Here is a 25,451-nt window from a genome sequence, read left to right as displayed (position 1 = left end):
TTCTGAGGAAGTGATTATAAATCCTGCATGGTTTCAGGACTGCTGGCAGGCTAATTTCTGGGCATAAGCAAGCCCTTAGTGTTCCTGGGGTTTCCTGTGTACAACCTGGTGGGAGCTGCTCTACCACATCTAGATCCTGCCTCAGCTTTCTTCTCCCAGAGTGGCTCCGGATCTAGCACCCAGAGCCTGAAATCTGCAGGGCTAAGCCTGGTGTCTCGGTAAGCACTAGTAACACAGACACTGTGTGGTTTGTGGCAATTGGAGATCCTACCTTACAGCCATGCATTTATTTGATGCATTTATTCATGAAGAATACACGGGGTACACAAATATGTTCTTTTTTTCCTGATACAAACCTCAGCAGATTTCTGTGGGCAAAGATTGAAGGAAAAAAAGTTCAGCATCTGTATTTTTGTTTTGCTTCCTGATTGAGGTTAGCTTTAATCTTTTCAATACATGCTCCAGTATTTTACTGAGTTTGTCAGTTCATTGGTGAGCTATTACATTTTCCAGTTCCCACACTATCTTCATCCCCGGTACTGTTCACGTGTAGAGAAGCCTTAATGTGCCTTACAAAGGCAAAAGTTTTAGCCCCCAAGACTGAATACAGGCTAAGTAAAAAGCCAACTAACTATCCTTCATTGATAGTATAAAATAACTGCTTTCTCTCTTACTCCTGTACCATGCAAGGCGAGTAATACTATACTATTGAAATAGATGTACTACTAACTTGAAATAATAAAATCTGCAACTGTTCTACTTAGAAATAATGCAGTCTGGGCTTTGCAGGCATTCCTTCCACCCCAGAGCACTCACAGCAGCTTACTACATGGTTATCCACGAGCTTGTTCCAACCACAGCTGGGACAAGCTGTACCACTGATGGAGCAGGCACAGACCTGAGGATGTGCTGACCCAGCAAGGCGAGCGGAGCTAAGGCAGAGCGGTGTTATCCTGCCCGCCTGCTTGGCTCTGTTCCTCCAGCTCAGCATCTCAAGCGTTTTCAGAGCCAGATCCGATCCGCCGGCTGCTGCAGCCCTCTCGTGGTCACCTCAAAGACCGACCTTCTGCGTGGGAGGATGGCATGTCTTAAACAGCACAAGAAATAGTTAATAAATAACATATTAAAGCAAGAATAAATATATAAATAAATGGAATAGACACTTAAGACAGTATTTACTCCAGGTGTACAAGCAGACACGCTGTTAAATGACTTGCTGTTCAAGAATCAAAAGAAAAATTACAGCTAAAGCCTTAGGCAGCAGCGTTTTAATGGGGTGCCCTGTTTCATCTCCTTGGGCTGGCACTGAACAGTCTGCTTTGAAGTGCTCATTTTCTTTGAGCATTTGCACATTGATTTGCAAAGACATGAGTAAATTTTCATCTCACCGATTTTTCTGAGCATCTGCTTACTGGAAATGCACCTGTCTGCTCGGGAAACTGCATGGAGGAATGAAAGCCTAAGTGCTGTTGGGCTGGGGAAAAACTGGGGGAACATAGCAGGTAGGTGGTTCTTTGGAACTTGGAAAGCCTGCCTGATATTTGGTATATATAATATTTTTCTTTTAATTTACCAGGGAGAAACAGAGACATTACAAACACCTGGAAATAAACCATGGGAATTAACAGTGGAAGGAGGACATAGACAGGAGCGTTGCTGACAGCCTGTCCGCCAGGCCAGCCATCTACTCCCTGCCCGGTGCTGTGAGCAAGCAAAGGAGGCAACTGTAGAATAAGAATGATATGGATCAAAATGGAAAGCTTGTGCATAGGTATGGGGCACTCCAGAGGAGGCTGTCCAGTTTGGATTGATATTTCTTAGGCTGACAACAAAGAAAAAGCCAAATCAATAGTACTTACAGATGAGGGTGCCTTGGTCCTTCCAGAGATTATGTTATGCTACCGTTTTTCTACTGCTTTCCACTTTGATCCTTTTGTCTTTTTTCCCCCCATACAGTAGTTTCAGAGGAAATGTCTCTGAAAAGCATGGGCCCACACTTTCCAGCTTAAGCATGAAAAATCAGTTTATGGAGATGAGCTCTGCACCTGCAGGTATTTCCCATCTGAGGTGGTGCTTCCTACACTGACAAATATTTGCAAAGGGGCCGGCAGGACCGCGGGCCCCTTCTGCCCTTGTGCTCAGCCCAAAGTCTGCCCAGCACCATGGCCCAAAATGCAGAGTGAGGTCTCCCTTTCCATCCAGCTGCCGTGGCAGCACCTCCTTCAGCCCTCTGAAAGTCTCAGAACCATGGAGAAGTAGTCTCAACTTACCTGCATGACCATCTGAAGCCCATGCATTTTATTTTAGTAATGTAGGTGCTGTGCTGCAGTCATCCTTATGGGCATGCGCAGGGCAGGGGCCAGGCTGTGGAAACACAAGAGTGAGCTGCAGCTCAGCTCGGCTCTTCCACATCCTCAGGGTCACCTTTCTCACTTATGGAAGCACTTACTGTTTCCGTAAAATGGTACTTTGCATTTTTCCATTTTTTAACTAAACAACCTCTTCGCTCTTCATTTTCTCTAAGCCCACATATACAGAGCAAGATGTGACTTTCTTTGGTTTAAAATGGCTTTTATTTTATATGGAGAAAAAAAGTAGTAAGAAAGTAACAAAATTAATACCTGCCTGAAAGAGTACTGGGCAAGTACTATCCTGTAATCCAGAAATTCTCCAAACAAAAAGGTGGAAAATTTTTTAAGACATGTCTATATTGCGAGATGCTGAGATGTTCAGGGTAGTAAATAGCTATGCTGATTTAAAAAAAAATAAAATTGAAATAGCCTAGTGCAGAGCAGCGAGCAGCTCCAGTCAGGGTGCACTGAGGCACATGTTTGGGGCAAAGCAGTGGGGACACCTTGGTGGTTTTGTCCAGGTGCAGTTGGAAGAAACAGGTGTGTATGCAGCTGGCATGGGGGCTGCAGCCTTCTCCCGGCACCTAGTCATATGGACATGTCTTTAGGTATGTAAACATGCCGTCTGTATGGAAAACTGGAAATCCAGTTGAGAGAGGATGCATACCATTAAAGAAAACACCTTCCACGCCGGCTTTTAGCGAGATGCAGCTCTTTACTTTCTGGAACGTTCTCCTGAGGTTGGACTAGATTTCCAGGGTGAAAACTTGGCCCTGTTGACCTCAATGGGACAAAGAGCTCATCCTTGATGTCGCAGGCTGCTCCAGACGGGGAACAGGAGGCTGTGCCCCACTTTCCTGCATGCCCCTCTACAACCACCTCGCCCCACACTGCCCCGACTTGGCCTCTGCAGTTGGTCCGGACTCTAGGATTCAACTACGATCATACTCAGGTTGTTGCAGAAAATGACCCTCCCGTCCTTCTTGCTGCTGCATTCGGGCTGGCAGAGAGCCTCTTGCAGATGCCTCCGCAGAGCCGGCGGGGCCGTGCCCAGGAAGTTTTTCGTCCCCGTCAGGAAATCCATCATTTGGCCTCCGGCCGGGTCCCCCTCGACAAAGCACTTGGTGATATCCCAGCCCGATGGGAACTCATGGACGCGGTACTGGATGCCGAGCCTCCTCAAAACAGCCGTGATGCCGTCGGAGGTGATGTAGTGGCCGCTGTCAGTTGAAGGCAAGCAGTGCCTGTACTTCTTCCACAAGCTGGCCCACCCGCTGCTGTCTGCAGAGCAGGAGGAGAGGTCAGTCCTACAACGCCAAGGCAGCCCAACACCAGCCAGTGCAGTGACTGAATGAGGCTGAAATGCTTGCTGCTGGCACGGACCTTGCCAGGAGCAGTAGAAGGGCTTTCCCCTCACCTGAGTCCACTCATAAAGATAGGTAAAACCATGACCACCTGCATCCCTCCCTCCAAAACTCTCCTGTTTCAGTGAAACTCCCAGGTGACCATTACCAGCATTGGGTTTGTCCGGAGCAAGGAGTGCACACAGCTATATCAGTGCACAGAGCCTGTACATGCATGTTACTCCTTAAGTGCCCCTTTGATAGAATACTGCAGGCATTTTTATGCACTGAACCTCATTTTTAACATCCAAAGGCATATACACGAAAATGTCTGTCCCAGATAGCAGCAGAAACAGCCCCCCAGCAGTGCTGGAGGGAGGTTTAATGTCGAACATGGGGAACTGTGTTTTGTCCACTATGCCATGAGCTGGGAACTCATGAATGGCACACAGGAAAAAACACTTTTTTTTTTTTTTTTTAAGTAAGTATGATGAGTTTAAAAGTGCCTCTTTTTCAAAGCCCACAGCTCTGGGCAGCTCCCGTTGTCCTGCTGGGTTTTTAGCCATTGCTGTGCAAAGTGCCCCAGAGTTCAGGCTGTCTTTGCATGGTGCTCATTTCACCATGAACAAGGACTGGCTTTCCTCCAGGAGTAGCCACACTTCTCTCTAGCCAGTAATTTCACAGCAGGAGGCCTCTGCGAGGTATGGAGTCGTTCATCTACTTTTCATGCAGGGAAGCAAGAGCACACAGGTTACATCTGTAGTCTCATCAGACATCGGGGTCCAAGAGACTAAGCCCATGGCTGCATGCTCCCTATATAATACAATCTTTGTTTTGTTTAATTGTGATGCAATTACTGCTACTGAAATCCTGAGGCAATTACTGGTAGCTCTCATACTTGATAGCCCTTCAAAATACCAGCAATGATGCCAAAAATGAGACGCCCCTCTTACCTGACAAAATTATGATCAGGAGTTTACCCTGGTGGTCGAGGCAGCTGTGGAAAAACTTGATGGTATTAGGAATATCTTCCACACGGTACAGCATCTGGAAGGGAGAGTTGCATGCAGCCATTACTCCTCCTGCGTGGTGCAAGAGCCCTGCAAGGGTTTAGGCCCTCTCTATAGAGCTGGTGCTTTACATGACTTCCCAGTTGCTTCCCGCCCAGCGCCACCCTTCAGGCCCAGCAGTACTGTGGCTGCAAGATGTGTGCATCCCTTTAATCAGTTTTTAGGCAAGTTCTTCACTATTTTTGCTGACTTCCCACAGCCAAGGCCCCTGTGTGAGAGTGCAGATACAGACACAGATGTTCACTAATATTTCCATTCAATGCCATCCAAATTATTCTGATTAGGTCAAAAAACTCCTGCTTTTTGAAGTGGCAAAGCATAATTGTTGGTCTCTGTGTGATGTTTTATGCGTCTGTCCGACAGTCCTGTTTTATTACCCACCATACAGTTAAACCAGTGAAAACCAGAGACCAAAACCTGGGTGGATCAGGAATGAGGTTTAGTATTTGTACAGCTGCTGCAGAAGCTATTGCTTGCTGGAGAACTGTGTTCATCCCCGGTCCCCCCAACATCCAGCAGAAGGTAGTGTCGAAATGTAGTACTCCTATATTAAAAAAATACTTCCTTACCTGAATCATATGTATGAAGTCAAATTTCTTGTTTATGCATTTCTCTTTCACCTGTTGTTCATACTCTGAAGAAGTGAGCTGGTGCCAAATAAAGGAGACACCCTGCAGATCTGGAGCTTGATTAACCAGCTCTGTTTAAAAAGTAGAAGAAAAAAAAATCACAGAACAGCAGAACAAATCATCATACAAATCAACGGTTCTGGCTGTACCCCAGGCAGTGGAGGTGGCCCAAAGAGCCTCACCTTTGTAAGCAGCCACATGCTGTGGGTTGGGCTCTACGATTTCGTTGTTAATAAGGACCCCTGGATGTGCAGCCTGCAGGATCCTGATCATTTTCAAATCCTGTTCACCTATTCAATAAACACAAATTCATTATTTAAAAAAACACTCAAATGGTGATGAAAGGATGCCAGTGCACCTGCTGCTCGGAAATCCCCAAAGCAGAAGTGAGGCACTTTCTACCTTGCATGGTGGCATCTCAGACAGTAACAGCCTTATCTCAATGTCTAACTGCTCAAGTTAACATATACTTAGAGATAAGGCTAAAAACAAGGAAGAAATAAGCAACTGAGCAGAAACCTACTAATGGCAATACTCTGGGTCATGGGAGAAACAGGTTGAAATAATCGAAGATCAATGTTTAAAAAAAAAAAAAAGGAATCATTAGTTTTCAAGAAAAACACAAAGTCAGCACAGGGGCAGGGAGGGATTTGGCATGGCTGTGCAGCTTTGCCATTGGCACTGCCCCAGGGAGATGGCAGCTGCCTTGCCTCAGGTGTGACACTGCTTGGAGACCTGGAGGTCTGCAAAGGGTCTGTCCTCTCTGGAGCCAGGCCACACGGTCCCAGCTCTAGGAACCCATTATCCAGTTGTTACCTTAGAGCTGCAAATATTCACTTATCTGTGGCTTGAGCGTCACGTAGGTGCCCTGCATTTGGAGCTATTGGTGCTCCTCAGCCACAGTCTGAGCTCTGGGGGAGCAAGCCTCAGTCTGTCTTTCTGTCCTAGAAAATACCCAGCCCCTTTCGAGGTGATGCAGGTCACCCTTGTTCTCTGTCAGAAGGGCTGTGATGCACCAAGTGTACAAAGTACATCTGGTTTGTCTGGGACTATGGTAATAAACAGAGGTGACAGCCTTCAGTGGATCTCTGTGAGGATCCTGTCTGTAGCTGATGGCGGGGCCTAAAAATAGTCCTGCCCACGAAAATGTCACACACAGAGGGCTTGACATGAGATACTGCATCTTCTCTAGCCTTTTAATGGATGGACATGCTATGAGGAAAGCTGTCATCTTTGACAGGTGTTACATTAAACAGAATTCAGGGAGGGAAATACCAGCCATGCCGGCACTGCACTGACATCCAAGGAAGGACGTGTCTTTTGAAATTGGAGAAAGGTACCCAGCACCCCTGAAACATGTGGCAGTGGCAGTGCAGGGCTGGCCAGAGGCACAAGGAAAGAGGCTGAGACTGCATCCATTGAAGGCAGTTTCGTTACTGGCACTGGTGTTACGGGTGAGCTGGAGCAGAGGAGTTCCTACTCTGAAACTCTGTATTTTACTGTGTGTTTTTGCTGATGCACGGGCAAGGGCATTATCACCTGCTAATTCAAAGACTGGATTAGGGAACTTTACAGAGTTTTAGAAAAAAACAACAAAACAAAACAAAACAAAAAATCACTTTTAAAATACCCTTTTGCTGCTGAAATACACTTCTGCCACCACCAGAGGCTCCAGGGCATGGGACAGCAATGCTCTGTGTGAGGAGCCCACATTTGGGAGCTGTTAATTGCTGGTGCTCCCCAGCCCAAGGCACTACCAGCTGGCATTTAGGACTGTAAATTGATTCAACCACTTGCTACAGGGATCTTCCTTGAATGAATGGTTACATAAAGATCTTTTTTTTTTTTTTTTTCCTTTTCTTTCTTTGCATGGTCACCGCCTTCCTACAGGTTGAATGCTTTTGTTGGTAGAGGCAGGTGGGAGCTGCTGGCTTGAATTTGGAGAAAAGATGCAGATACCTTGAAAGTCTGTGGATAAGACAACCATTTCACATGCTCTGTGAGGTCAAACAGGATATTCCCAAGATCTCTCCCTCCCCCCCCCCAAAAAAAAAAAAAAAAAAAAAAAAAAGAGAGAGGGCTCAGAAGGTGCAATAAAATGCAAAGATGGTCCCTGGGGACTCACCATTTGACGCTGCTCAGGTTTCCCCATCCACAGGCTCATGTGCCTCCTGCAGAAAACTGGGGAAACCAAGAGCAACGAACCACATCAGGGCACTGCCGAAATGGGAGTGCAGCCCCACTGCAGCCACAGCCCACCCGGTCACTCGCCGGGAGCTGACAGCCAAGGTGCTTGCACCAGCCGCGGGGAACAAGGGCTGAATGAGTAAGCGTGGCCAGGACCAAGCAGCAGCCTTTTATGATGCGGAGCGGGTCGCATTCCCCTTTAATAGTTCAGTCAACTAAACTGATTTTGGCCGCGTGAAACCAGAGTCCAAGCCTGAGAAGGTCAGGGATCACACACGACCTTTCACTCGGTGCCACGCTGGCTCACTCCCGTGCAGCACGCACAAGTTCAGCTCAGGCAGCCTCGGCACGCTGCAGGGTGCGAGCCCGTGCCCCTGCCAGCCTGCCTTAGGGCTTTTCTTTCCCATTGAAACTTCTTCTGAAGAGGAAATAAGGAAAAATGAGGGCAGTGTAAAGGGTTCGCCTTTCCCTTGTGCTTTCTTGGAGTCAAACAGAATTTCGGTTTTATATTACTTAATGAGAACAGAGCATAATTGAGAACTGAATGATTTCTTCCTCCTCACTCTCTTATATGCTCCAACATATTCTCAGCTGGAGAAAACAATCACTGCTATTTTCTTCTTACTCAGGAAAACAATCAAAACAAGTGAGAAAAAATCTTTCAGTAGGAAGTATTAACACTTATAATTCAGTTGAAAATACCTTCTAAAGCAAAATCAAACTCTGACAAATCAACCTGCTACTTCTTTTCTCTATTTTGTATTTTCTCCCGGTTTCCCTAGGAGCAAAGCTGCATTTTTTTTTCCAGAAAAATGCGTTTACAACAGCTTTATGGTTATTTCTGCCAGAAGGACTTTTCTTCTCTGTGGGAGGGGGAGTAAATACCATTCACAGTTAAACCCCTCTTATCACCAGATAAAAACAATAATAACAAAGAAGCACATCTTGAAGAAGCTGATGAGGCCCCGTGCTAATGGTTGTGGCCAGTCCGTGTTCATCTCCGCTGGTTGAGCACCACCTGCAGCCAAACAAAGCCCAGCTTTCACCTCTGCAGACCCTGAAGGCAATGCACAATGAGAGGTGCCTTTGGGTGGGAGACCCTAAGACAGGACCTTTGGGTGGAACAAATCCCAGGTGTCTGTAATTCCTTCCGATGAGGTTTGAAGGTGTTCTCCTACCTATCCTGGAGGACTCCTTGCTTTTAGACATACATAGTCAGGAGAGAATCATCAAGAGGAAGGTATTTCCATGAGGAATAGTGTTATTAATGCTTGAGTAATTCTCCCCATTGCCTAGAACCTGGGTAGAGCTTTCCCTCACCCCCAGGACCCCCGTCCCTCAGCATTAGCTGTGCTGTTCAGCTCCTTACCTGTGCCGCTCCCCACGCCCAGAACATTTATCATCGATTTTCCATTGCCGAGACTGAAATTACAAGTACACGTTATTCAACCACACTGTGTCACACAACTCTGTTTTAATTCTAATATCCTGGATGCCACATTGGCCCAGGAATTTTACTGAAATGAGCCACATGAATTGAGATGAAAATTTGAGCATCCCTGTGGAGCCCAGCTATAACTTATTTCTTAGCAGGATCTGGCCCTGTGTAAGCAGGCTCATATTTAAAAGTACAGTAGGCAGCAGGGTATAGTGTTTCTCTTTCCTTGCCAGAGTTTTCTTCAAGCTGTGGCTGGCACCATGCAAAACAGCCTCGAGAAAACCTGGGCCTGGGTTCGCTTTGCAGGGAGTGAGGCTGTGCTTGGCCAGGGCTGCGGGGACAAGGTGAGCCGGGGCAAACCTCTTTGAACTCAGGAGACAGGTCTGGTTTTCTGACATTGGCTATAAATGCTCAGAAAAAAATCAAAAGTTGGGCTATCCAGGTGACTGTAAATATTCTCTTTTCAATATTCACCTTGGTTTGAAATTGGGAGCAAAGGTCAGAATCTTCAATAATTTTGAAGATTAGAATCCCAGAATTAGAACCCAGAATTAGAACCCCAGATTAGAATCCTACTAAGCTGCAATGTTTTGAATTGGTCCAGCAAACAGAATTGTTTAAAACTCACATAAAGAAATGCTGCGTTTCAATTTTCCCCAAACAATTTATTTCTTTATTACTGCTTCCATTACTTTAGATAGATAGCTAGGCAGACAGACAGATATAGATATAAGCATCTGAAGTTACCTGCCTAAGTGTTTTTCTCAAAGGAGAATACAGTTTCTACAATACCCCAAAATTATCCAGACTTGAAAGACTTTTCTTGCGGTTTGGATCTAGCCTGTTCTGAAACTATCTGCAGTCACACAGGTTTAATATGTTACATCAGTACTTCACAAAACTGATTATCATTTGGTACTTAAGCAATGCAAATCGACTTAGGATAGAAATAAGGAGGTCTTAGGGGATTGAGAAAAGCAAGAATTAGTCACTAGAATAGAATTAGAGATGTGTTTCTGTTTGGACTGATGTATGATGAAGTCCCAAAAGCAGGCATAGAGCACAAGAGGGAGCTTTCTTTTGAAGAAAAAAAAAAAGGAGGGGGAGAAAAAAAAATCCAAAAATCATTAATCCTTTGAAAATCAGCTAATGAAAGCAGATGGACATGAAAATAAGGTCTTGATTCTTTCCCTAACATAAGCTGAGAAGCAACACAATGTATTAATTGAAATTGCATGTATACTTGAGACATTAAACAGAATATCCTAAAGACCACTATTAAGGGACTTAAAACTGAAAAGCATTAAAAGTTCATTCACGCCCCAGAAAACCCTTAAACGTTTGCTGACCCTTATGCACAGGTTGTCCTCCCCAAATAACAGATGGCTTTCACACCTCAGAGGACACGCTTCTTACCCTGCCATGATGCGAGGCATTTCTTCCTTGTTGAACTCATCCATGCACTGGTGCTCCGTCGAATGATCCAAAAATGACTTAAAGGCCTCTACATACTCCTCAGCCGTGAGACTTCTCATGGAGGGGACCACATATAGCTCTTGAGAAACAAATATGAATTGTGTGTTAGTGACTTCCAGGCAAATGAAGGATCGAAGCACTTACCTTGTGGAAGAAACCAAACCAAACCCAGCCCAACCCAACAGAAGCCAGAGATTCGGGAAGACAGAGGACACGGAGCCCAGGAGCCATCCATGCAAGCGGGCTCACACAAAAACTTTCTGTGTGTTGACACTAAAGGTGTGAAAAATATTCTTTGATGCCCTTTGACACCAGTATATTTGTTAAGTCACCATCAGTACCGCAGGTTGCCCTGAGGAAAATGGCCCCATTATTTCCTGAAGATGCTTAGCCGGATACGACTTGATTTGCAGAAAGGAAAGTGACTGAAGTACTAAAGGCAAAGAATGAGAAGGCTCAGCAGGTCCAGACCTGGAAGGGCTGTGGCTCTTGCACATACTGGACAGCGTAAATGAAACCACCAGCTGCTGGCACCCTTGCTATTGGGGTGATGCAACACAAAAACGCACACCTGCAGCTGAAGCAAAAATAGTTAACGCCATGCGCCTCATTTCCGACTCTCGTTGGCGTGGGACAGCAGTGCTGTGCCGGGTAAGTGAATTCCCTGCTGGAAGTTTCAGCTCGTGGCCATGAGGGCAGATGGCAGCAAAAGCATTTCAGCTGAATGGGCTCATGCTCAAGTGCAGGCCACCAAGACTAGGATTTGCAGCTCTGAACAAAGGCCCAGGGCAACTCAAGAAGATGGAGGCAGTTATTGCAAAAACACGCTTTCTTGCTGTCTCATCCTAATGACGGTAGGGATGCAGTGGTAGTGCCAGCCTCAACATCTGAGATCGGTGTTAAAAAGGTAGTGTTTAGAAAGAAAAACAAAACAAAAAAAAGCACAAAAAAACAGCTTTTCCTCCTAAACAAAATGAGAATGAAGGACAGACAGGACAGGATTCAGCAGAGCATCTTCATCCTCATTTTTGCCTTTTGAGGAGTTGCTTATTGAAATTCTGCTTTTAGTTGCTATTGTTAAAAAAACTTTGTCATACAGGACTGTGCAATCTTAACTGGACACCTATGCTCTTTCCAAAACCACATGTCCCTGGCTGCTGTTTTTCTGCAGGGTATGAATGGTGATCCAATGTCTAGCCCTATTGGAGGAAAAGGTATCAATATCTAACCTCAGCACTTCGAACTATACCCTAGTACATATATCGGACTTCCCCTGAACTGTATTCAGTGTAGTATCCTGTTTTTTTGTTTGCTTGTTTGGTTTTTTAACAACTTCCAACTCTGTTTCCAAAACAAGATATATTTGTAGTGATAGCAAGTGGAGTGGGTAGTTTACTTTAATCTCCTTTTTGTTTTTTGATTTTTCTCCCAAATACCTGAATTATCGTGTGGAGCTGCCAGAATCTCTGCTTCAAAGTTCATGCTGGGGAACCTATTCCTGTAAGGAAAGTATAGCACTTCGGTTATTTGAAGAACCTGTATGCTTTTATGTAGCTGCATTGAAAATGCAGAACAAAAGGAAGATACTCCAGGACAAATTGTCCTTGCTCAATAATCAATAGTGTTTGTGTTCTTTTAGTACAATAAAGTCAGAACTTCTTGGTTAGCTGATCACCCAGAAGTGTCACCGATGGAGTGGCCACCTGCACCACTGCTTGTCTGAGATGTGCCGTGGAAGCTTTTTCTCCCTCTGAAGAATCATTAACCAGTCAATACAGTGGAAGGCATTAGATTAACTGATATTACACACTCTGTGAAGCCTTTAATCATGAATGGAGTAGAAGAAATAACAGTGAAATTAGGAAAAGGCTATAGTGAGCTTCCGCATCTGAAGTGAATTGATTGGCCAAATGTTTCAGTGTTTGTTTTGCTTTTGTTTTTTAACTTCAGGTTTTCCTGGATGCAAATGTTACTTGGGTGAATATTAGAAGACATAGGATTCAAAGGGCAAAAGGCAAAGAAGTCATTGTACTATTGCTATTTTCATCCAGGTAATGTTTTCATTCTTAAAGTAGTTTTTTTTTCTTTTTTTTTTTTGTGTGTGTGGGAAGATTTCCAGCAATGAAGTCACGTCTTCATTTTCCTATGATAATGTGCCACATCTATGAAACAGGTATGAGATACCATTTCAGGAAGGTATGAAATAAAATTGAAGACCTCATTTCTACAGAGAAAGTTTTAGCATGAAGCTACCTATGCAAAGTCATCTTCTACTTAACTGCATTTCAATATGGAGAAGCGCAACAAGATTTAGGAGCAATATTCCTGTGTAACCTTGGTTTAGCCATATTGCTGCTCCCAAAGCTTTGTCATTACAAAATGCTTCATGACAAACAGTCTGCAAAAGCTGTAAGCAGCCCTCAACTTCCCTCTGCCAGGGAAAAGCTCTCACGTGAATAGGAAACAAGCCAGGGGGTGGAAAAGAAAAATGGGAGTCTTGTAGTGGAGGCTTTGAACCACAAATACACAATGACTGTGCTAGCAGGTAGCATGGAAATGGGCACGTGTGCAAATAATGCACTGCTTTGGTGAATGAAGGAAAGAAGAGACTAAGGTGTCCCAGAATACTTGGAGATGCTGGAGCAGTGCCAGGGTCCTTCAAGAACAGTCCATTTTATGAGTTCATGGCCAAAATCCTGTAGAAAGAGCTCCCCTGACTCCCATGAGGCAGATCAAGGGTCTCAGTTCTACCATCTTGATCTCAAATCTCCCAGAAAAGGCCGTGCAAAAGTTCAGCAGTAATGAGCCTGAACTCAGCCTCCCTCCATGAGCTCCAGCTTGGCTGCAGGCCAGTCCCTCAAATTTCCACTCGACCCTCTGACCTCATCCGTCTCTGCCTGTCAAAAGGGAGGACTATTTTGCCCTCTCTGCTGGCAGAACCAAGCAAGATAGTTTTCAGAATAAATCTCCCATTAAAATGCTGAGAGGTGGCATGGTACCCCCTGCACAGAGATGGTCCGGGGACACGTATTCCATTTCTGACCGGTCAAATGTTTCCAACCATCCCAGGAGACCTGCCAGGTGGCCTGGACAGACTGTGCAGCACAAGTATTCACCAAGAAGGATGATGCCAAGTTAATTCTTCCACTGAGGTTTTTGGTGTTTCTCCCCGGGCAGGGTTTCTAAAACTGCTTGATTCTTGTTGCTGGGAAGGTGGAACAGGCTTACTTATCACTGGGAATAAATGCACATTCTCTAACATCCAGATTAAAAATAGACTTGACCGTAACAATTTGGGCTGGAGCTGCCCATCCCACAGCTAGCCCAGGACCTCAAAACCCACTGGGAGCACTGAGCACGGCAGCCAAAGGCTCCCTCTGGCAGCAGCGTGGGCAGAGGCACAAGGAGCCTCCTGCTCCTGCCTCCCTGGAGGCTGACTGAAACCCCAAACCACGAGCCCAGAATCTCTCTAATTCCATCACCAATAAACACAGAGAATCTCTCCACAAAGCCACCATCCCTCCCAGGACAGGGGCGCACGTACTTTCATTCCCAAATCACATGCGTCCCCATGTTGCACGGGGACGCCCTTCCCAAACCCACGTACCTCTTCATCTCGGGGGCTGGCTCCATGGCTGGGGCTGGAGTTGGGGTCTCTCCTCCACCTGGCTGCATGTGTGTGGTGGCAGCACCGTGTGTGGGTGCCCAGGTGCGGGTAGAGGCCAGCGAGGCTCCTAGGTGAGCATTGCCACCGGTGTCCTGCTCTGCGCCAGCCGGTCGCTCAGCCTGCGGGGACGTTGGCGGTGGCTTCTTGCCGGCACCTGTCAGGACAGACAGTGTCACTTGAGTGAAAACGGGAAACCCGAGCCCCGTACGAGTGGTGACGTCCCCGGCACCGTCCTCTCTCACAGCGGACAACAGGGGAACGCTTTGGCAAGGAGCCATGCTGTTTTTAAGGGGGAAAAAGGGACAGATTGAGGCCTTTACAACTCCAGTGGAAGTGGATGAGGGACATCAGCCACCACCAGGCAGACCCGGGGGCTGTTTTATGCACTTTTTAATTTGCTTTGAACTCTGCTTCTCCTTCAGGCTGGCTGCCCCAGCCCTGCAGTGCCTCCCATCGCCATCCCCAGAGAGGGGGCACAGGGAAGGAGCAGGGACATGGGGACATGGGGAGGGGATGCTGGGTGGCGGGGGGCCAGCAAGCACAGCCTGCTCCTGCCTGGCTTGTTAAACCACAGCAGTTAGATCCTCTCCCTGAGCTAAAAGCAGAAGGCACATAAATCCTGCTCCCTTTCTCAGCGTTCACCCCAAAAGCCCTGCCTGCCCCACCCCAAGGCGCAGCACTCAGCAGGCTGGGCACCCCGCAGCCTTACCTTCCTGAAGCAACAGTGAACTGTGGAGAAACCTCCAGCATCTGGGAGCTGCAGGGTGCTTGGAAAGCTCCGTGTGGGCTCACTGGAGGCTAATCCACCCCTTGCTCGCCCCATCGCCCCCCTGCCCGCCGCCGAGCCGCCGGCATTAGCACACAGCAGCGGCCTTTGTTCCACGGCACAAGGGACAAGGGCGCCTTGTGCACAGCCCTGCTGTGCCGCCAGCCCTCAGAGGAGCCACAGCTCTGGGGGTTGGACCCTTGGCACGCTGTGCTTTTGGGTGTTTTGGCAAGCCGCTGACTAAATCCGTGCTGAACTGTGTGTTTCGTGCAAGTAGAAAGGTTGGGGTTTGGACTCAGAGGGTTGCAGTGGGATGATGACTGAAGCTAAGGCTGGCCTGCTGGCAAAACAAAGCAGCACTGTTTCCCTACAGGCTGCAGCCAGCGTGAGAGCTGCTGGCCCTTCAGGAACAGGTCAGCCACTGTTCCTTAGGATTTGATATTACCCACAGTGTGCCATGCCCCTTCAATGTCCCCTTCTCCATCAGCCTGTGGAGACAAGCCCCAGACCTGTGCCTCCAAATAACTGCATTTGGTTACTTGGAAATCCACGACTGGTTTGACACGACGTTGCCCAGGCTGGGTTTGGGCTCACGGCATGGCTTGTTGAGCCACTGGCCTGAGGTGGGATGCACCAGGGACTCACCCCACCTCCGAGCTGCAGCTTTAGATTCAATTGGGATGCAATGGGACAGGCGGCTGGGGATGCAGGGAGCACGGTTTGGGCACATGTGCCTCAGGTGCCTGCTCCTGGTGCCCTTGCAGCTTGTGGATTCAGTTTGGGGCTGACCACTGTTAGAAAATGGGGTTTATGTAATCTGTGCTTTGTTCCACTCCAGGTCAAGCACATACACCTGGATTGCACTGTTCCATGGGAAAGGTGCTAGGAAACAGCACTACCCAGAAAAAAAAAAATAAATCTTTTTTTAAATCCCAGTTTTCTATGCCCTCTTGCTTCCCAAACAGTCCCACTTGGGATTTTTTGATATTCTGTTGTTGTTGTTATTGTTTAGAACTGTGAAGATTTTAAAAAAATCATAATCTGGCCAATTTCACTTTGGTGAGTACATGGAATTTCAATGAATTTATCTTCTAACATTTGGCAGCGATCAGCTTTCAGGATGATGAACGTCAGGAAGGCTCTCAGCATTTTTACAGAGCTCCTCATGGTATTTTAGCCTATTTTTAAAATTCTCTTAACTCTGTTTGGAACAATTGATTAAGGTCCATGTAAATGCAGCTTTTATTTTATTATGAGCAGAGCTCTTTTATTCCTTAGCATTTTTTTTAATGGAGGTGTTTTCATCAGGTAGACATTTTCTGTTTTCTAGACAAAATTTCTAAGGTAAACCCGCCAGTTTTTATATTCTCCTAAGTGAAGGTGCACACGTGTTATTCTACATTAGGCAAGATCTGGTGCAGAGTAAGATAACTAGCAATTCTGTAGTTAATAACAAGATTTCTCATTACAAAATAAATTTTACATTAATCCTATTAAATATTTAACAGATTCCAGGTAGAATCAAATCTTGGAGTTTAAAATGCAGTATATGTGTATGCAGATTTTTTCCTATAGGGAAAAGAATATGACTTCTGATAAACACTGAAAAAGCAAAAGAAGTACTGGTTGTATGAGGCAATTGTCATAATCCACCTGGGCCCTTGGGGCAGTACAGAGCCCTGAGCTTGAGCAAGAATCCATCAGGTTCTGGCTGAGTTAAAACCTACATTTGTGGGAGCTACCCAAACTGGACTTAAACCTTGATTAGGACCACAGTTAGATTTCAGTTTCAGTATTCTCTTCGTTCAAGGAAACACAAATATATCTCAATGCCCTTGTTGGTTGCTCTGGATATTAAAAACATCTTCTCAATTTACATTGTTTCTCTCATTTGCGTGAAAAAAAACCTGGATGGGGTAAATCCCCATTATATATTTTAACACACTGCAGCAGCATGTCCTGGTCCCTGCACTGCAGTGGTGACCACCTGCGTGATGTTTACAGAAGAGGCAGGGAGCATTGTACTGGGAGACCAGCAGCATGTGCCCATGCTGGATGGGAAGAGGAGACACCCTTGTGCCTGCCCTGGTTTTTGCAGAGGGAGCCTCAGGGCACTCCTTCCAGAGAGTGCCCCTTTTCTGGAGGAAAACAAACCCATCCATTCTGCAGGCAGCCGCTGGGGCTTACTTCGGAGAAGCGCCGGCCCCAGTGGCATTTCATTTCAATCTATCTCCCCCAAAACTGAAGCTTCTAGGTCTGGAGATCAATTTTTTTTCTAACACAGCCCTTTCTGCCTTTTCATTAAATTCTGGCTGCTGGTGCAGTTCTTCCAGAGCTTTTAAAAAACCTTTTTTCAGACTATTTGACTAGAGGTCATATCTCATGTAGCTGTAATTATAGAGCTAAGGTGAGGGCAGAGGGGGAGTCTAATGTGACCGCCTCCAAAAAGGATATTTGATTCAAGGTGAAGACCAGCTTTTGCTCTACAGACCATAAAGCATTTAAAAAATATATCTCTGAGAGCAGAGACAGTCATGGTGAAGTGTGCCTTTTACCCTCAGTAGCTCACAGGTCTTCAACGGGGAAAATACGCTCAGAATTTCAATTTCCACGGCTGTACTTGTGCTGCTGCCAGCCCCGAGCAGCTGGAGACCGGGGAAGGGCTGGGACCTGCTCACAGCACTTCATCGGCAGCATTCAACACATCTGACATGCAGTGCTCCAAAGCAGGGCATTTTCAAACACCTGTGTACAGAAGTGTAAAGGCTTGCCAATGGAAGAGCTCTTGGCCCTGCTTCAAAGTCAGCTGTGCGAAAGGTAAGGCCGTGGAGACTGAGCCTTGAGAAACACTCCTTGAGCAGGGTTTCTGGTTCAAGTGAGCCTGAAAAAAAGGTACTTTTATGGGAAGTTGGAGCATTTATAGCTGTATCACAGAAATACAACGCATCTAGGAGCTTTGTCTCAGCCCAGCATTTCTGACACAGGTATAGCAATGTGCTTCTCCGTCACTTGGCAGGTTGCAAGGCATTAACAGGCAGGGGAGAAAATGTCCCCACAAAAGGACCTGTGGGCGCTGGATTTATTTTACCAAACACAGCGACCTGCAGCCACTAGATGGTGATGCAAGGACACTTTTCTGCTCTTCCTCTTCCCCTCGGCTCTCCCTTGGTAGTGCTTGAGGCGGCCTTTCCCAGTAAAGCGGGCTGCTGTGGTCTTTGCTTTTTCTTTTTAGGCACTGACAGAGGTCATTTGGAAACATATCACTTGCTGACTTGCCATCCTGCGTAAAGCAGGCCGCAGGCAACAGTTGCGACGCGATTACTGCTGGCAGAGTATTTTTCTCTGCGTCACGGCTCAGCACCGGGAAGGGCAAAGGACTTGGCTTTCAGTTTGCGGATTAGCCATCTTTTATAGGCTGTGGAAAGGAAAAGTACTTTATATTGAACACAGTGGGGAAAAAAAAGGGTTGTCAGGAAAGAGGTAATCTCTGAAAATGGCCATAGTTCGGAACATTTACCATGGAAAAAAAGTCAGGAAATTTTCCTCAGGCTCAGCAATCAAATCTCCAGGCAATTTTTTTCCTCCTCCTATGAGACTGGCATTTGCCCTATGAATAAGAAACACGATCAAAAAGACTGGTTTGGCAGTGGCACAGGCAGGGTCAGCCCTGGTCTGTAGGGCACATGGGATACAGGGACACGCAGTGCACGAGGGCCCCTACATGCACCAGCCCTGGCCTTGGGCTGCTGCACTGAGCACCCAGCATCGGGATGTTGGTGCTCTCGTTAATTCCCAGCTCCCAGAGTCAGGTGAATGGGAAAAAGCTCTCCTAGCATGTTTTTAATGGTTAATTTCCAGCCTCTGGGGTATGATGGGGCACCCTAAAGATGACTCGTAGAATCCTGGGACCATAGAAAAGCTCATGTTGGAAGGGACCTCAGGAGTCACCCGGATGCTTTGAAAGAAGTCCAGGCACGGGTTCATTTAAAGGCAATTTCATGAAAGCTTTCAGCAGCTGGTGAGTAGGGAAAGGGGAAGGGGAGTCAGAGTGCCTTGGGCTGAAAAATCAGCTCCAACAGGGAGTCTGAGAGAAAAGGCTTTGGTAAGTACCCTAAAAGCAAAATAATCTCGTATCAGAATGATAAATCTAGAAGACCGGGAGAAGCATTCGCATATTTAAGTGACGAACTGTCCTTCTCACTCACTATGCCTCAAGCACGCAGATAAAGCCATCAGTTCATAGCAAGCCATGATTTCAGAACTGGGGGGCAGGAGAGGAAAACTGCTTTGTGTTTCAAATTGCTTCTCCATGAACTGCTAAAAATTGATTGCTAGGTTCCATTAAAGAGAAAGAGAAGTGCTGCTGCTTTTTTGGGGCTCCCCACTGCCCCATGCTGCCCCCAGCCCGTCCCTTGGGTGCTGCAGGCGAGTCCTGCCTGGAGCTATCTGCAGCTCCAGCAGGGACTGCAGCAGCCACATGGTTTTCCTCTGTATTTCCCCCCCGCGCTGCTTAGCAGTCTCCTCATGGTGACAACAAAATGTCTGTTTTCCAGGAAACCATTTGAGCGTTATGGATTAGCCATGGTAGGCACTTGCAGACCTCCATAAAGCAGGTTGACACGCTCTCCGGTGTATTACTAACTCGGCTGAAAAATTGATCAAAACTGATAGAGTTGCAGGGCCCTGAGTCCCTTTACAATCTGCCGCTCTGCTGCTCGGTTCTGGCAGAGGCAGCACAGCCAAACTGGGTGGAAGCTCCTGCCTTAATGCACCGTAATCCTGCCCTTGGCTCTGCACCACAGCAAGAGCTGTGGTCCCAAAATGGGCGGTGTGCAGGATGCGCCCCAACAACCGCTGCTCCTCCTGGGGCCAAGCTCCCCACAGCTCCTTGGGAGAGACTGCGTGAATTACAGAAATGTCTGAGAAACTTAAAATTGTGGGAGTAGGCTTCCTGGAGAATATCCCTGCAGCACAGGAGCTGCAAGCCCCTGGCAAAATACTTTTTCTTTTCCTCTCTGCCTCCTGATGGCTCCCCTTTTACTACCTGGGATTATTGGTTTCTGGGAGCAGAGTCTGTGTTTTCTGGGGTATTTGTGCTTTATTTCATCTCAAGATTTACTGCTCTTTGGGAAGGCAGACAGATATCCATTCCCCAGACATTGCCTATGTCCCAGTCCTACCAAAACTCCTCCTGTTTCTGTTTGCTACTTACAATTTGATTTTCACTGGAATCCCAAGTAAAGACTGAAAAGACTGACTTAAAGAGCTTCCAAATGAGGTGGCAAGGATACAGAGGATATTAAGATAACCTACAAAGGATCAGAAGTGGAAGAGAGAACAGAGTTGAAGAGGCACTCACTGCCAGTCCTAACACTAAGCATGCAACCAGAGCCAAAATGGTCTTCTGCGCTCACTCTCTGGTGCTCTTTGTACTCATAGTACAGCTTAGAGACTTCAGCAATGTTGATTAAACATGTCTTTGAAGCAACGTCAAACTATTAATATCATATATACTTATTAGAGGCAAAAATTGCCTTTGTGGGCACCGATGCAACAACAAGCCATGATGTCCTGGCCCCCTCTCCATATCCTTGCTCTCCCACCCAGCCTCAAAACCTCATTTCCTTTTCCCCAAGCAGTTTTTGAGCTAATTCCTGCAGCAGGGGCATGACCACTGAGCTGGGAGGTGGGGAAGAACCCAGAAAGGTGTGACAGAGCATGGCAGGACCAGCACCAAACGTCTCAGGAAAATCAGTGCTCGGCTCTGGCACCTGCTCCTCCTTAAGTAATACATACATGGGTGAGCTTTCCTATAGTGAAAATGTTTTCCATCTCAATTTCTAGTATCAGGTATAATGAGAAAAATTAAAATTCAGGTTTTGTTACCAACACTTTAATTATCCAGTGTTATCAAGTTGTCATCAGGCCTTTAATTATTTTTCAGTTTATGCCTATGATTGCTTTAGTGATGTTAAGGTAGATCTGCAACTGTAATAGAAAATGTCTGAGTTCTTTACAATGCTGAGGATTGGAAATGATGAAGTTAATAAAATTCACTCGTCTCCTGTATCATGAGCTATCATCAATACAGTGTTCATCTGCAGCTGGCATGCTATTTAATTATGCCCTTTTGGTACCAATAAACACTTAATAATACATTCAAAATGAGTAAACAGGATATAATGCTGTCCGTGATTTTGCATCTACTTACAGATTGGGCACAATACCATAAAGCCTCACTGCCAAACCTTCTCAGCAGTGGACTTTGCATTTCGGACACAGGCGTGACGCAGGGAGGTTATTTGTGTGCAGAATGTGTGCGCTCAAAGCACCTGTAGCACTCTGGAGATGCAGCAGAGGTTTCACAACTGATTAACACCATTTCTGTGTAGAGTTACCATTGTTTACAGATGTTTTACTGGGCCAGGCAATTTTGACTCAGCAGAATATGATGCAAAGAATGAAACTTTGATTACAATGATGAAGCTGGTACGGAAACTCTTACAAACCTTGCTAGAACAGCAAAGTAAGGAAATCATGTCCTGTTTTACACCATGTTTGAGCACCTTGAAGATAAACCAAATAGAGAAAAGCCTCAAGCACCCAGCATCTCTTGCCCGATGGCTCCCCATCACCACCCAGCTTACTCATCCCGCTGGAGGTGGTGACAGTCCCCTCTGCTGCTACTCAAACACGTAATTTGGCAGTGCTCTTTCTTACCATACAACGACACTTCCTGCCCAGAATTAATGAGCAGCTGTATGAAATAACATTGCTAACCAGCACCTGCATTTCCATCCCGGAGTACTTTCTGCAAACAGATTTTACATGTTTGAGATCAAAATTCTTGTCTAATTGCCAGTGCCAATGTACCTGAGACTGTGAAGCAAGGCTTGCTAACACACTGCCCGTGTGGTGAAGACCACTGCATGCTTTACACCACTCTTCTCTCTGCTAATTGACCTAATACCACACGGAGCGGTGAGTGTATTTGCATCCCCTGAAGGACCACAGCACTGAGCAGCGTGCTTTTTTGCATGCCAATGTACGTCTCTTCTTGACAGCTTGGCTCACAACTGGTTCCCCCAAAAAACAACTGTGCTGCACAGATGTGGATCATTAGTGCCTGAACCAGAACTAACTTCTCAGAAAATTGTACTTATTGCAGGACAAATTGAGTCTGCTATGGTAGAAGCCAGAATAATTGCTCAGGGGACCACGGGGCTTATCCAGCAGTTAATTCATTATTTGTACCTGCTTGGAGCCAGGATAGAAACAGCAGGCAAGGCGGCAGCAAACAAGGTACAAACTCCGGTGTCTCAGGATCAATTTGTTCAGATAAAGGCTTATTGCCATCACGGCAAGGTTGCAAAACACCTCTACAAGCACTTACCGGTGGGGAAAATTAGAGGTGGGAGCTGTTTCACCACAGTCCTTTGGTTTTGTGATGAGATATGTGAGCGCTCTGTTCCTACAGCCATGACTTGAACACAATGAATGCTGTGTTTGGGGCTGTGCTGTGCCTTCGTGGGCACCCCAAAGTCAGGGCCTAGAGGGGGAACACAGCTTTACTCAATTTGTACTTTTTTAATACTAAAGTACTTTTTAAATACTAAAAATATCCTATTTTGGTGAACAGTCTTACACTCATGTTGTCTTAATACTCATATTAGCTTATCAAATCTACCATTGCTTAATAATTTTGTAGATCTTCCCTACCCAATGCAAGTATGGGAGAGTTTTGTTTTGTTTTGTTTTGTTTTTATTTCAGTAGGGAAAATAAGTTAGTTAACATAATCTTGGGTAGATTTATGGTATTTGTTCTGCACCTTTACACGGCCATTTTTACCAAAGCAAGTGATAATTAATCTGATTGTCCCCTGTGTATTTATAGGCATAGTGCAGATGCAGTCATTTTTCTGTCCTCTGAAAATAAATACCTCCCATGTGGAAAAGCAGTTACCGTAAGAGAGAGAGTTTGACTCAATCAGGGCACCCACATTGCACTCTATTAGCACAGCCACTTTTCCATCAGTGACCAAATGGAACAGAAACAAATGCAATACGGACTCACGAAGCACACTGGGCGGAGAAACACCAGCAGCAGAAGAACAACAAACCCAACCCGCACCACCACCGCCACCATTACTGGCTGCGGCCCAGGCAGACCACCCCCACACTGCGCCATGGTCAGCCATTTTGTGACTCGTGTCGGTGCTGGGCCTGCGCCCGTGCTCTGCTGGGGAAGAAGCTGAGCGTGGGTACAGGAGAGCAACGGTGCCCACCCCTGCGCTGCAGGGAGCCCCTGGGGGCATTTAATTTGCCACCTTTTAACCTCAAAAGTGAAACTGTTCTCTTAAAGTTTAAAAATATCCAGTATTTGGGAGGGAACAAATGTAATCCGCCTATGAGGCAAGGCTGAGAGAAGGTTTCACCCTCCTGAAATCCTTCCAGAGCACAGTTGGCCAGCACTAGCTTGCTGTCCTGACAGAGCACTGGAACTGCCACGAGGTTTCCCAGATTTTGGGACCTCGGGCCAGCCCTGCTCCGGCTGCTGTGAGTCAGTGCTGGCTTCCAGCCGGGAAGCAAAGTGCACTCCCCATGCAGGCGGGATGTGCTCCCCCTGAAGAGGTTTCCCATCTAGGTCCATTTGTGAAATTGGCCATTTGATGAAGTAATTCAGAGGCCAGGCCCTGCACCCACAACCGAGCAGCACCGACATTTCGGGAAATGGAGCTGCCGGGCCTGGGCGCGCCCCGCTGCATCTTCATTCAAGCGCTTATTTAATATGCATCACGTTATGGGGGGACGTTTTTATGTTGGGAAAAACACAAGTGCTCTCACAAAATGACTCAAGGGCAATAAAGCATAAATTGTCTTTAAACCTGTATAAAGGATGCTGAAGTCACAAACAAGGCATAAAATAATATGGAGTTGGAAAGCACTTTTTCCTTATTAGGTTTATCAAAGAAAGGCTAGCCTGGCAAGCTTGTTCTATCAAGCAAATGGATGTGGTAAAAAAAGGAAATGAAAATTCTGATCCATATTCATTGTCTCGGTGTCAGCAAGGGAGAAAAAAGCTCCACTTTACATTTTGCTTGGCTTTCGAAAGCTGATCTGAAGTTTCACAGACAAAGTAATCAAAGCTGATAAAGAAGCAAAAGAAAATCAAAGATAATTAATAGAAACAAAGCAAACAGCAGAAGAGGCCAGACAAAGTGTCTAATATTAACAAAATACAAAACACAGGATGTACTTGACTGCACAGAGCAGCAGCTCTGAGCACTGACAGAATCGTAATAGGGAGATTTCTTTCCCAAAGTCCCCTGCACTGGCTCGCATATTGCTGTTAGCACATCAGCCCCCTGGTCCTCAGCAGCAGTGGGGTTTATCCTCAAACTTGGGACACGCTTTTCTTTTCTGTTTTGGTTAGATTTTAATGCGGTCCTGCCAGCAGGACCAGAAAAGCCACACCACAACCCCATCACACCCATGAAATAGAGCCGGACGATTTCCATAGTGAAAGGGAGAGTTGAATCCAGCCAAGCCCTGGGCTGCTCATTCTGCATCTGTGACACTCCTCACTTCATTTCAAATATTACAGCATTGGGCTTTTATTTTTCCCTACCTTCCGTTTCTTCAGTTCACACAATTGCATGAGACTGATGGCTCTCCGGGTTTTAGAGTTGTATTTTCCTGGCTGTCATGGTGATGGAAATAAGGTGATGAGCAGTAAAAGCACTAACATTATATGGAAAAATCCTCAAAATGTTCATTATTTGGGAGAGTCAGCCCTAATGATTTGTGAGAGGGGTTGCCAGTTCAGCAAGTCTTATGATTTCTATAGAAAGCAAATCACAGCCGTGTGAAGTGGGTGCTGTAGATGGGATCCAGCAGGCTTATCTTAGCAGCCATTCATTTCTAAACAGTGTTCTGCCAGTACCTCAAAAATACTGCACAACTTTGCAAAATGGAAGGATTTTGGATGGGTTTTTCTGGTCACAAGTGACCTGTGTTTCATGAACAGGAGTGACAAAGGACTGGGAATTTGATCCCATCATCCTTTCTACAGCCTGCTGAGTGCAATGAACAGATCTGTACTCCTTTCCCTTACATCTGCCTTTGGTCCCATGGGCTCATCAGCACAGATTTTTGTGGACAAAGCTTGATGAGATTGTGAAATGATGCCAGCACCTATTCCTGTAGAAAACACAGAATTACTGAAGAGCAGTTTATGTAAATATACTCTCTTTCCTCAGAAGAGGACAGCAGTTTCAATGACAAATTGAGTGAAATCTCACTTGGCATGAAGCAAACAAAATAGTAAATATTTCAAGTTAGTGCTCTGTGGTGACAGAGACCGCATTTAAAAATAATTGCTGTGGATCTGCCATATTAGACAAAGAAATAGAGTGACAACGCAACCGTGATGTGACACATCTGCATTATAGCTTTTCATCTCAATCCAAATTTTAATAGCCTCCGTCAGCTGATTGCATTAGGTGTATGAGTGTAACATTTTCC

The 25,451-nt window shown here is 46.0% G+C and overlaps 1 protein-coding gene and 1 long non-coding RNA gene across 3 annotated transcripts; both read right to left on the bottom strand.

Annotated features, from left to right (window-relative positions):
• Positions 1-2,572: 2,572 nt before the first annotated feature.
• LOC121072452 (carnosine N-methyltransferase 2) lies at positions 2,573-15,793 on the bottom strand. Of its 2 annotated transcripts, XM_040562044.1 has the most exons (9): positions 14,871-15,793; positions 14,102-14,315; positions 11,931-11,992; positions 10,435-10,573; positions 8,950-9,002; positions 5,576-5,683; positions 5,334-5,464; positions 4,648-4,741; positions 2,573-3,632 (listed from the first exon to the last, which is right to left on the bottom strand). In XM_040562044.1, the coding sequence occupies exons 2-9, from the start codon at positions 14,167-14,169 to the stop codon at positions 3,277-3,279; spliced, it is 1,011 nt and encodes a 336-aa protein (XP_040417978.1). In that variant the 5' UTR covers positions 14,170-14,315; positions 14,871-15,793; the 3' UTR covers positions 2,573-3,276. The 2 variants fall into 2 exon arrangements, with proteins under 2 accessions (XP_040417978.1, XP_040417979.1); XM_040562045.1 differs by lacking the exon at positions 11,931-11,992 and having other exon boundaries at positions 14,871-15,792.
• A 1,519-nt stretch (positions 15,794-17,312) lies between these two features.
• Positions 17,313-25,124, bottom strand: LOC121072588. The gene is made up of 3 exons (XR_005821323.1): positions 25,042-25,124; positions 24,556-24,627; positions 17,313-18,534 (listed from the first exon to the last, which is right to left on the bottom strand). It is a non-coding gene; the product is annotated as an uncharacterized LOC121072588 (long non-coding RNA).
• Between the last annotated feature and the right edge of the window lie 327 nt (positions 25,125-25,451).

The sequence above is a fragment of the Cygnus olor genome, chromosome 6, assembly GCF_009769625.2.
Source record: "Cygnus olor isolate bCygOlo1 chromosome 6, bCygOlo1.pri.v2, whole genome shotgun sequence".
NCBI lineage: Eukaryota > Metazoa > Chordata > Aves > Anseriformes > Anatidae > Cygnus > Cygnus olor.
Note: the sequence above shows the minus strand (reverse complement) of the source record. Positions and strands in the feature narration are given on the sequence as shown.

Bases quoted from the DNA above. Each gene is read 5' to 3' on its own strand.
- LOC121072452 (XM_040562044.1), bottom strand. From the start codon at position 14,169: ATGCAGCCAGGTGGAGGAGAGACCCCAACTCCAGCCCCAGCCATGGAG. The intron at 4,742-5,333 runs GTAAGGAAGTAT...TCTCCCTTCCAG, and splicing joins ACTTCATACATATGATTCAG to ATGCTGTACCGTGTGGAAGA. The intron at 3,633-4,647 runs GTAAGAGGGGCG...CCTGCTCTGCAG, and splicing joins CCTGATCATAATTTTGTCAG to ACAGCAGCGGGTGGGCCAGC.